Source organism: Haliaeetus albicilla, chromosome 14, assembly GCF_947461875.1.
Source record: "Haliaeetus albicilla chromosome 14, bHalAlb1.1, whole genome shotgun sequence".
Lineage (NCBI taxonomy): Eukaryota > Metazoa > Chordata > Aves > Accipitriformes > Accipitridae > Haliaeetus > Haliaeetus albicilla.
In genome coordinates, this window is record NC_091496.1 from 7,772,684 (window position 1) to 7,785,016 (window position 12,333).

At 42.1% G+C, this 12,333-nt stretch overlaps 1 protein-coding gene across 4 annotated transcripts in view; it reads left to right on the plus strand.

Moving 5' to 3' along the window:
* The window catches only part of PRPF18 (pre-mRNA processing factor 18), a 222,468-nt gene that overhangs the window by 201,784 nt on the left and 8,351 nt on the right, over nucleotides 1-12,333 (plus strand). The window contains exons 2-7 of one of the 4 annotated variants that reach the window (XM_069801654.1): nucleotides 3,181-3,247; nucleotides 4,389-4,466; nucleotides 4,592-4,618; nucleotides 7,402-7,506; nucleotides 9,199-9,312; nucleotides 11,286-11,432. In XM_069801654.1, coding sequence (XP_069657755.1) covers nucleotides 3,182-3,247; nucleotides 4,389-4,466; nucleotides 4,592-4,618; nucleotides 7,402-7,506; nucleotides 9,199-9,312; nucleotides 11,286-11,432 — 537 coding nt within the window. In that variant the 5' untranslated portion in view covers nucleotide 3,181. Of the gene's footprint in view, nucleotides 1-3,180; nucleotides 3,248-4,388; nucleotides 4,467-4,591; nucleotides 4,619-7,401; nucleotides 7,507-9,198; nucleotides 9,313-11,285; nucleotides 11,433-12,333 lie in introns of those variants that run through there. The other 3 variants (XM_069801657.1, XM_069801655.1, XM_069801656.1) reach the window with 3 other exon arrangements.

Here is a 12,333-nt window from a genome sequence, read left to right on the forward strand (position 1 = left end):
TATTAATCACATGTGAGACAGAAATACACAGCCATCGTGGTACCAAACCAGCAGTATTGCCCTGAAAAGCAAAACAGGAGCAGTAGAAAACAAATAGTCAGCTAAGGATTTATTGCAGTGATCTAATTGACTCTAATGAGTAGAGTAATGCCATATATGATAAATTGATAGTTTGAAATACAGCTTGGAAAAGCACTCATTTCACATGTTAAAAATATCTTACGCCCTGATGTCAACAAAAGTATCACTGCATGGATGAGGGACTGGCATAAGGAAGGAATTGTCTGCTTTCATAACACACCGCTAAGCAGTTGCCACAGTCTAAGGGCTCCTTGGAGCAACAGAGACTCGGAGAAACCTTCTTGCAGTGTGGAGGAACAGTTTCCATTGTGTGGTCCGAGAGCTGACAGTATGAACTTTCATGTGCGCCATGAGTTTGTCCAGCAAGCAGTGCTCCAGATATCCACCCTACAACCACGCAATGTGTGTGAATGGAGACAGTCCTTTAGGACAAGAGATCTGTAACAAAGCAGGCAGGGACCGTAACTAATTGTCAGCATAGATACACCCTTGGGAAGATGTTCTGAGGAACAGAGGAGCTTTGAACAGAGTCCAGCTGAGACCTGACCCAACTGTCTCAACAATTCATATCCCTCAGAACATGTCACCCTGACCCCAATGCAAAGAGGAGTCAAACAAATTTGCCATCCTGGAAATCAGCAAGCAAGCCAGAGCGGATCTCCTCCTGAGTTGTCGGTGAAAGAAAAAGAAGGTACTACCACTTTTTATACATCAGAAGATTTTCTAATCTCTTCAAAAAGAGAAATCTCGAGGAGATGGGTGACACCAAATATTTTTCCCCCCTTCCCTTCTTCAGGGAGATATTAGTGAATGCCCTCAGAAAAACAGAGCCAACATATACACATATCTGCACACATACAGTAACTCTTTTGGGAGGTGTTATACTTTGTAGATTGCCACTTCTCTTCCTCAGGACAAGACAACTGTCATGATCACAGAGGGGATTTACATTAAAGGATGATTTGATTTGGAGGCAAGAGAGCGCAGAACCAGGAGTACTGGAAGAAGGGCACCAAATCAATTGTGGAAGGTTGTGTCATCATTAGTGAACTTCTAGACACCTTTTAGAGGTACGGCATGAATTTCAAACCTAGCCAAAGTTGTTTTACCAACATAAACTGTTCAGTTGCTTTCCTTGTCTGTTATAACCCTCCCTGCCACCTTCTTGGTTTGTTTTGATTTTTATAAACTGTGGGATCTTTGGTTTAGGTATCACCTCACAGTAACCGCATCACTCTTGTGAATACTGTGTGAGAGTTGTCTTTCCTCCTTCATTTTGTACTGTCTCTAATTCAGATATAATGTCAAACTGCAGCAGGAAATGAAGCAAGGTCTAAGGTTATGTCTACACTACAGTTAGCTGAGGGGGGCAGCTGGCACTTAGATACAAGTATGCAGATTTTTTTGCCATAAAGTCCACTACAGAGTATTCCTACAGCCTCCTGATTTTATGCCTTTACCCAAGTGTGGGCACGTACCCCTGGGCCTCTCTGTTGAGACCTTCTTGGATCCTTTCACTCTCTGGTGTGAAATAATTTCCTTTTAGAAGAACTATGAAAAAGCGTAGGAGGGCTGTTCCTGCTTCCTCATTGCAAAGCGATTGCATTCAAGCCTGAGGTAAAGCAGGACATGATTTCTAAATCCATACCCCTCCAGCCTGGGTTTAAACAACACTCTTAAACCAATGGGCCGTTTCCTGCAAGAAAGAGCCACAGCGCACGGCTCAGATTATCTAACATAGGTGAAATGCCAGTTGCAGTTACAGCCTTCCAAAATAGCTACTGGAGCGATGGAGCTTACAATGGGGAAAGGCAAAGAAAAATCTGGGAGGAGCTAAAGGTGAAAAAAGATAATCTGGGAGGACCTAAGGAGGCAGAAGCTGCTGTGTGCCATAGCATGAGGCTAGAAGAGACAGAGGTGCTGCCACCAGCCAGGCTGCTCCCAAGCCAAACAGAGGAGCTAAAGTTACAGTGACTTTCACCCTTCACTGTTTGGTGGCCTTTGTTTCCAGCGAAGGTGTAGCCCTGATGAATTTAAGCATAGTGAGAATTGGCTGTTCTTACTCATTCTTCAAAGCTTTTTCTGGATCTCTTGGACTTTACAAGCTACAGGATGGAAATCGCTGGACAAAAACAGGTGAATAAGCAAAACGAGAGATTTCTTTGTGTTATTAGCAGTGTCACAAATGCTGTATGCCTGGCGACAAGGACTCAAGCTAACAAAGGCAGTACGCTGTGAGCTATACGCACTAAGGAGCTCAGTCCCCACCAGCTACCTCAGTCCCCTAGACCTGAGGGAAGCAGAAACCAGGCACCACAGGTAAATCCCAAGGCACCATCTCAGGTGCACAGACAGCTCAGGGGACGGGGAGCGCAAACCTCTCCCATCATTTTTAATGCCAGCCCCTGGGGAAGGAGCGCCCTGCAATGAAACCCTACAGTGTTCGCTGGTGTAGTTTCACCTGAGGGCATCCCGGAGTGGGTGGAAGGGTTCTGATTTCCCTCGGGAAAGCGCTGGCGGGTGGCAGGGGCACACCGGTGCCGGGAGCGGCCGAGGAGGCATCCTGCCCTCCTGACCCCAGCTCCTTGGGGCCGGTGACCGCCTCAACAAACCATGGCATCGTTTAGGTTGGGAAAGACCTTTAAGGTCATCGAGCCCACCCCTTAACCTGGCACTGCCAAGTCCACCGCTAAACCATGTCCCTAAGCATCACATCTACACATCTAAATACCTCCAGGGATGGTGACTCCACCACTTCCCTTGGCAGCCTCTTCCAGGGCTTGACAACCCTTTCGGTGAAGAAATTTTTCTTAACATCCAATCTAAACCTCCCCTGGAACAACTCGAGGCCGTTTCCTCTCATCCTATCGCTTGTTATGTGGGAGAAGAGACTGACCCTCCCCTCGCCGTCACCGCTGCCCCTGGGCACAGTCGCGCTGTCGCGCCCTATCGCGCCCTATCGCGCCGTATCGCCGCCCCCCCAGCCCTCCTCCCAGCCACCAGGGGGCGCTGTGCGCGCGCCTGCCCCTTGCGGCCTGCCCGGCGGCGCGGCCGTCCGGAAGTGACGCTAGTGTTTTGCTCCTCCATTTCCGGCGGCAGCATGGATATCCTGAAGCGGGAGATCAGCCGTAAGCGGCAGCAGCTGGAGGAGAAGGAGCTTGTGGGGGTGAGGGCGGCCGGGGTGGAGACTCGGGGCTGGGGTGGAGCGGCGGGAAGGGCCCGAGGGGGAGGCTCGGGCGGGGGTGAGGCGGGATGGGGCCGGGGAAGGGGAGAGGAAGCGGCCTGGGAGAGGGGCTCGGGTGAGGGGATCCGGAGCTGCCCAGGGTGGGGGTTTGGGAGGGTCGGGGTCGGCCCGGGAGGGGCTCAGGGAAGAGGAGCGGCAGGGGCCCAGGCTGGGGTGAGGGAAGGAGTGAGGAGGAGTTTGGGGCTGGGGTCAGCGGAGCATTGGGGGCGCTGAAGCAGCCTGGCTTCAGGGCCTTGCTGTGTGGCTCTGCCTTTTGGAGCTGGCTTAGTTATTTATTTCAGGCACTGAGGGATGAGAAAAGTCTGTGTCACCTTTGGTGAACGATGCGCAGATCCCTGTCCTCGCCACAGCTGCATTCTGTTTGTAGCAGTAGTAGGGTCGCAGAGGTGCTGGGGTGTGCGTGGGCCGAGGGTGTTAGCTTAAAAACACCCACAGTAAAGCAGAGCGATTTTGTGGATGTCTTGAGTTTAGGTTTTGGCGTTAGTGGTTGAAGTGGGGAGCTGTGATCGGAGGCTGTTGTAGGTCAGGCAGGCAAAGTATGAAGAAAGAAGTAATAGTGCATATTAATCAAGGGAAATGGTTCAGGGTGACCACAGTTGCCAGCTTTTGTGTGTGTGGAAGGTCTTGTCAAACACATTTCTACGTAGGTGCACCAAGCAAGCTTACAGAATACTCTGTGTAAAGGTGGTTTCTCCAGCCTCCTTGATTTAGTGTGAAATGACATGTTTTGTATGGTTTATTTAAACAACTTCCCTGTACTCTACGCTGGGGCTTGTTGTGCATGTCTGAACTGAAGCTTTACGCTAACGAATACCATGGCCTTACATGGCAAAGAATGTTTTTTTTTTTTTTAAAGTGCTGGTGAACATGTTGTACTTTTAAGTCTGCTTATACATATACTGCTGATTTTCAGAGGTGCTTCCAACTAGTTCCCTTTACATGACAATGTAGCCATCTCTATGAAAGGATGTGGCTGAATTCACCCAACCAAGTAAGGAAGTTTGAGCCGTTTTTGCCCAAGTGTGCAAAACTGTAAACTGTTAACAGTTTTCCTCTCTTTTAGGGAAATAAGAAATATTTCAAACGCAGTGAGTTAGCTAAAAAAGAGGAGGAGGCCTACTTTCAGAGATGTGGCTACAAGGTATGGTAATTGTTCTTTCGGGAATTTGTATGTTTACTTTGAAGTCTACATTTTATTATCAACAGTATAAATGTTTTTAATGATAATTGTTGTTCTTTGTTCAATCTGTTAATGTTATACATTAGCCTGTAAATGAGAAGCCACCTGGAGAGGTATGACTTTCCAAAACCATTTTCAATGCAGGGAAAGATATGCATGATATACAGCTACTTAAGTTTGTGTTATGGTTTGGCTTTTATTTCTTTTGTTTATTTTTTCGTGGAAAGCATGAAGTGGCTTGGGATCAAAGCTTGTCTTCCTTTCTTTTTAAATTGTGCTGTTAGGCATGAACACTGGATCTGATATAGCCACCTTCCCCCCCCTTTACCAGTAAAAAATGGATATATTCAGATAATTTTATCCATTCAAATAATTTTCACGGTCTTGTCAAAATGTCCAAAAGAAATCAGTATAGTGTGGGCGCATATTAAAAAGATCTGCCAACTTTCATACTGTTTATATTTGTATTTGGGTTTTGGCCATCAAACATCCAGCATTGAAAGAGTGCAACAACAGCATTTATTTTCTTGCTGGCAAAATATTAGGAAACAATTGGTAACCTAGGGTGCATTTTGCAACAAATGAGTGATCTGGAAGGCTTTATCTGCCTTGTAATGGTGTCAGGGAAATGGTTTACTGAAATGGAAAGAATGTTGTTTTCTTTTACAAGTGTGTGTGTCTGCCTGCCTGCCTGATTATACGTGTATGGGAGGGGGTATGCATTCCCTTGTGGAAGGTGGAGGCTCGTAATCTTGTTTGCTGTTCCTGGGCACAAATAGGAGCTTTGTTTTCAATTGAACTTTACCTAGTTAGTGACTTATTCTGAAACCCTGATCTGTTTGTAGAATATTTGAACATCAATGCCAAAATGATTCTTGGAACGTGCAGCATATAGTCATGAGGAAGTTTTCTGTGAATCCAGTCGCTCTTCCAAGTGGAAATGACTACATGATGCTTTTTGAGCATTAGCTTGAGTTCTTCAGAACCTTACATGGCAGTTAAAGTGCCATTACCTGTGCTGCTGCAGCACCAGTTTTGGTTTGAAATGTAACCCTGAGAACGGTTTTAAAATAAGTTGCTTCTTTAAATTTAGTACCTTTTTAGAGCCTCCCAGATTTCTGCATTTGATCTTTACTACATTAATAAGATGTAGAATATAGACTGATTTCTTTTTAAATTCAGGTGCGTTTTTGCTTTGCTTAGACTTAATAGGCTGTAATAATTTGACTTGCTTGAAAAAGAAAGCACTGAAACCAAAGTAACTGTGGTAAAGATATTGCTTGTAACTTGGAGTCCAGCTGACAGAACGGATCAAATCTTTTCCCCCCATGCTGCTGTCTCTTTATGATTTCAAGAATGTTTGTAAGTTAAAATTTGTATGTATCCTTCTGCCATGGGAGTGTATTTATTTATATATATTTTTTTTAATTTTTTTTTACACAGTTCTTCCATATTTTCTGTCCCCTGTCAGTTCCCCCTTTCCTGCATTGATGGAAGTTTTATTTTTCTCCTCCCTTTATGTGTGAAGCATTGATTTGATTGTCTTTCCCTTACTTGTTCCAAACACCTGTGGTTATAGGATTGATTTCTGTGTTGGCTAGTACAGCACTGAATATAGATTTGTGGCCGAATCCTGTAGCTGGAGCCACAGGGGTGGATCCTTACATCCACATGGAGTCACACTGACACCGGAGTGCAAGACTGGCACATTGGCCTGAAAGAATAGAAAAACTTCTTTAAAAAAATTTGTCTAGTACATTCTTCAAACTGATCAGCCCAAATACAGACTGGAAATGACAACGTACTGCCCATGCACGGAGAATGCTACAGGGTGCTGTAGGATTAAGTGGAGCATTTCACTCTTAGCAAGTATGGAAAGGAAATAAATTCTAGTCAGGAATCTAGGAAAAAACAAGATGTGAGTGAGTACTGGAAATGTTTCCTTATTATAGGAATATTACCAGCAGCAATCTGCTCATGCTGTCAGAAGTGTAAAATTTGAGCTTATAAAGGGAACTGTAGTTACATGACTGCTGTCTCAAAGTTACTTTGATCAAAGAGTTGTTTTGCATTATTAAAATACTGAGTAATGAGGAAGGAAAGCTCTGTTTGATTCAGGGACCTTCTTTTAGATTAAGAGGAGTTGTTAATGAGATCCTATCCCTATGAGGAGTTGTAGGTGTCTTTTTTTTATTAAGCCGCAAGAAGCTATGGCAATCTTGTTGGAAAGATGTGTTGCCTTAAACAAGCACCTATCAGGACCTGATAGAAGCCATGGATCGCTGCTAATTGTACTCAGCTTGCTGAAGCTGTAGGTAATAAACTTTTTAAGCTGACACTGCCACCAAAAGAGGCAGCCCCACTCTCTCCCTGCCCTTAGGTTTTCGTTTCTGTCCTTGTGTTCATGCATGTGCTATGCCTGGTGAGCTGGATGAGGAGGTTTAGTGGGCTGGGAAGAGTACCTTTCTTTGTGTTTGCTAGATTATTTTCTGTTTGAATCATTTCTTCCACCTGGTTCATCACATAGCGATGCAAATGCTTTTGCATGGGTAAGGATAGAGCAGGGGCAGGAATCAAGAGGCAGAGGGTGGATTTGCTATTTCGGGCACCAGTGCTGACATCTGCCTGCTAAAGTGATTGCCAAACTTCAGCAATTGTCCTTTCCATTTGCTATAGAGACTGCTTCCTGCAAGATCCACAACTTAGTTAAATACTGGTACTTTTAAAAGCTTTTATTGTTCCGTGAAATTCAATTCTAGACAATAAAGACTATGAAACTAGAAGTTTATATTGTCGTATTACAATCTGTGTTCTAGAGTTCCAGTATCTTTACATTGCTGTCAATATATGGGTTTATTTCCTTTGGCCCATTAGTAATTATGTCTGTTGAATGTAGGTACAGCAGCAAGAGGAGGAGGAGAAGCCACTGACTTCATCGAATCCAGTGCTGGAACTCGAACTGGCAGAAGAAAAGTTACCAATGACCCTTTCCAGACAGGAGGTAAAATCAATCATCATAAACAGACTACTTGAGTTTACAACAAATGCGTCTGAAATTTCTTGTTAGGGCTGCTTTTTATAGTGAAGTGTATTTTTTTTTTTATGGCAGTTTGTATAAAATAACAAGCCTCCATTTTTACAGTCAACAATGGTCATCTTTGCTCATCAAGGATCTGCTGTCCAATTGAATGCATAGGGAGGTACAGATAGGTAGAGCCTCTGTGCTGTGGATTTGCACAGGTGTGCTATAACATTTTACAGCTTTTTCAGATGACTTCTAGGATAGTACCCTGAATATCAGTATTATGCTTACATAATAGTGAAGATGGCATGCTGTTTTTTTCCAAGATTTTTTTCCCCTAGCTTCTTTTCTTTGTAGCTCATTGGTCTGAACCCAAATTTAGAAACCAAGTTTTGGAAGTTCACCTTGATTTCTAGAAGAAAAAGTCCTGAAGCCAGAGCAGCCAGTGTTTTCTTTGTCCCTTCTAAGGATAAAAATACCTATGCGAATGTGAGTTCACAAACAGATCTGTACTCCAAAGCAGAAGACAAGCTGGAAGTTCAGAAGTACAGAATAAATTCCCATCTTGGAAGTACTGAAATTCATAGCTGAAATCATCCACAAATATCACATGACCCTTAATTTTGCAAGATACTTCCTGTTTTTTACAGGAATATATCACAGGATTTGTAATGTGGGCTGTTGGTTTCATGTTTGGTCTGTATGTCCTGTGTAATGTTCACTGTCTCACTATTGATCTACTTGTGTGCATGTTTTGGTCGAGGTTTAGGTGTTGCTGTGCCAGCACTCTATCCACCCCTGGTTTTGTGATACGTGTACAAGTCAAATACTCGCCAACATACAGCAAGACACTTGAACTGAGTAAACGAACTAATGTCTCAATTAATTTAGTTTCTTATTGTCCAACCAGTCTATTGTTATAAGGAAGTAGTGGCATGAAATGAAGTGTAAGCCCTTCTCTTGATCACCGAAGTATTGCATGGTGATTCATGTATCAGTAAGCCTATTGCTTGGTACAGTACATGAATAACGATAAGTATAAAGAGATCTAGAAGCAATGCATGAGATGAGGAATTGGGAGAATAAAGTTCAGTTTTTCGCTCTGCCCGTGACACTGCAAATCAGCCAAGGCAGGATGTTATGCCTCTGTTACATCTAGTTTTAAAGTAACTATCACATTAGATTATGGGACTTAACATTTGCCAAATGCTTAAGGGTGAGAATTCTCAGGAAATCAGTCTTGCAGATGTGCTGCGACAACCTGCAGCCTAGTTAGGGAGTATTGTTATTGCCCTGGACACAAGTAGGTGAGTGAGATTATCGTCAAGTTCCTTCGTGATTTTGAAAACAGTTTTTAAGCTCTGCCAGAGGGATGATTTTGTGTTTAAGCAAGTCAGAGCAGGTAGAAGTTAGACTATACTAAACAGCTTGGGATTTTATGCAAAATTTAGATTGGTAATATTTGGAATGACCTTTCACTGAAATACCGTGGGAATTTTATATTTAGGTTGTAAAGTGACTGGAACGTTTTTCTACTCCTTAAAATATTGCCATTTCCTCTCCAGTCCAGCTCAGCTTGTTATTCTAAGCAAAGTAAATAAATCAATCCTTCTGGATTTTATTTTGCTTCCTTTACGAGTTTGCATAAGGGAATGCTTTGATTCTTTTCAGGTTATCAGGAGGTTACGAGAGAGAGGTGAGCCGATCAGACTGTTTGGAGAAACAGATTATGATGCATTTCAGCGTCTGAGGAAGATAGAAATTCTTGCACCTGAAGTGAACAAGGTAAGATTGGCTAGCTATTAGTTACTTACTTGTAGTGGGATTACCAATAAGGAGCCCTATAGAAGTTAACTGAAAATCAGTTTAAGTAACTGTTAATTTTCAGGAGGGAGGAGGAGTACAGAGCAAAGAGAAATATCTGCTCCGTCTCATTTATTGGCTTAGGACGTTTGTTAAATGTCATAGTTTTGTGCACAATTACAGTTCCTTATGTTAGACAGTTCAACCCTAGAAACCTCTAAGTAAGCCCTTTTCAGTTGAAAGAGGGAGCTCCAGGTGGCAGTAATACCCCAGCCTGTGCTGTTACCTGCTTTTTAACCAGCAGAGAAGACAGTCATCTACTGTTAAAACTGTCCTGTGTTTGTGATTAAATGCATCTCTGAGAAGGTACAGGTAAGTAAGAGGACTGCATACTGTCTTTCTGGTATGTAAATGATTTTTCAAATCCCTTGATTCCAGAGGTATAACTTATTATGGAAACTTCATTTTTCCCCCCTTCCCTTTAAAGTAGCCATCAAGTCAAAAAATGACTGAAAGATGTAGTTAACTGATTTACTCCTTTTGTCTTAAGAATTGATCAGTTAAGTGAGGCGGTGCAGTTGGGGTTTGTTTTGCATTCACTGTTAACCAAATTTGCAACCCAGCTAAAAGAGTGACAGTTTGGATTTTCTTCCCTAATTTGTGGCAAACTGAATTGTTTGAAACGTCTTTGCTGGGGCTGCCCAGAAAAGGAAAGCCTTTTCCTGTTCAAGTCTTTTAAAAAAGATAAACAGATTGATCTAAATGTTTATTTAAAAAAAAAAAAAAAAAATTCTGCTAATGACAGCTTCCCCTCCAGTGACATCGACAACAATAGTAGGAGTATTAGGAAATAGTGAGCTCATAAATAGGATTGCATTGGATTTTGTTACGTGTTTCAGTCGCTCCTGCTGCTCTGTTGCTTAAAGTGTAGACAGTTACTACAACCAGTTTTTGGTTCAGACATTTTCAGACTGCTAAATGATCAGTAGAAACGCTCCAGACAGTCAAGCATGATGATGGAAGAGCAGAAATAGCGGTGCATATCTACTCCCAGCGGAGTGGCTGAATTTATCTTAGGGTAAAAATCTCACACTCCCTATAAAGGAGTATGACAAGTGGTGTGAGAAGCAGAAAAGGCCTTGGCTCTGCATGAGCACTGCTCAGCAGTAACTAAAACATCTCTGCATTATCAACACTGTTTTCGGCACAGATCCAAAACATAGCCCCATACCAGCTACTATGAAGAAAATTAATTCTATCGTAGCCAAAACCAGCACAAGCTTTATATTTTATGTCTCAAGAGTGCAAGTCCTCTAACTGTGTCTAAGCCGAGTTTCTTGTTCTATTTAAAAGCAGCCCTTAACTTTATATATATGCTTTCAAACTGATTCTAATTTTTTTTTAATCACCTATTCTAGAGTAGGGGATTTTAAACACTTCATCTATATAAAACATTCTGCTATGTTTAAATCATTGGTAATAAAGGGAAAGTGCATAAATGTTTTATGTGATAGTACTGAAGGAGTGTTGCTTACCTTATTTACAGCTTTTTTCAGGGTAGATGTGAAGACTTGCAGAGCTGATGGTGGTTATGGTCTATTTTCTGTTTGGTTTGGGGTGGTTCAGTGCATCGCTTGGAGAAAATGTCTTGAAGGAATTCCTAGAAGTCGATTCAGTCCTCCATGCTTTTCTGGTGAAAATATGGTAAAAGGTCTTTTTCATAGGTATGAACATTGCAGAAGTTGATGCACCAGCTTTTTGTTAAGTGCTGAAGCAATCCAGAACTTGTTCTTTGCATTCAGTTTAAATTCAGACAACAAAGCTAAACCCTTATGCATGTTTTTACAGAATTCGGCTTTTCTTAAACAGAAGTTGGACGCTCACAGTGCCAGTACTGAACTGCTTTTATTTACTTGAGATTTTTTTGTAAATTAGTCATTTCTTATCTTTTCTAGGGCCTGAGAAACGACCTGAAGGCTGCTTTGGATAAGATTGACCAGCAGTATCTGAACGAAATTGTAGGAGGCCAAGAAGCAGGAGACGATGACTCACAGAATGACTTGAAAGTCCATGAGGAGAATACTACTATTGAAGAACTAGAAGTATGTGATGGGTAGAATTTAATTAAGGGATTATAGATGTAGTATATTGTTGTGAGAAAGCTTCAGGATTGTTTACAGAAGTCATCTTGTTTTCAACATCTAACTTAGGCATTCTGAAGTATCCTTAAATAAGCTCTGTTAGGCAATTTAGGTTTCTAAGATTTGAGTTGCACCATAGGTGCCTACAGTAGACATGTGAAAACTCAAGTGGTCTTTGTTTACAACACCTCATGAAAAAGCGGGCAGGAGTTGCCTGCAAGGAGAGTGATACAGTTAGGATTCCCTCTGCAGGGAGTTTGGAAGTAGAGAATTTAATAAAAATACATTACCTGGTCATAAATTCTAAAGCCTTTCCAATGAGTATTTGAGAGGGTAATAAGCTTAGTACGAATGAATTTTCCCTATACAAGAAAGACGGACTCTGAAAAATGGACACACAAAAAGAATGTTTGATATAAAAAAAAAAAATCCAAGACCAAAAAAAAAAGTGGACGTCACAAGTAGAGAGGTCACAGGAAATACAAGAATTGCAGAGACGATGTGTCCTAAAAACTTCAGTGCAAATGGCTACTATGTTCTGAAACAATACCATGGTGTTTGTGTAAGTGAATGTAGAATGAGTGCCATGAAATGCATTCAACACCTGGTATTTTAGGGTAATGTTTTGAAAAGCGCATTAACTTCAGCTGAAGACTTTTACCCTTAATCTTCAAAATTCTTTGCAGGAGTTAATCTTCATAACGTCCCTCCAAAAGTGTGTTTAAGAAATAATCTGATTTATAACAGAAAGCCTAAACGAATACATTATTACTAGGAGATAGTCTCTGGGTTTTTTGTTAGGGTACCAGGGGTTCTGGTTTAAAATAACTGTAGTACCAGAATGGATACCAGTTGTAATGGG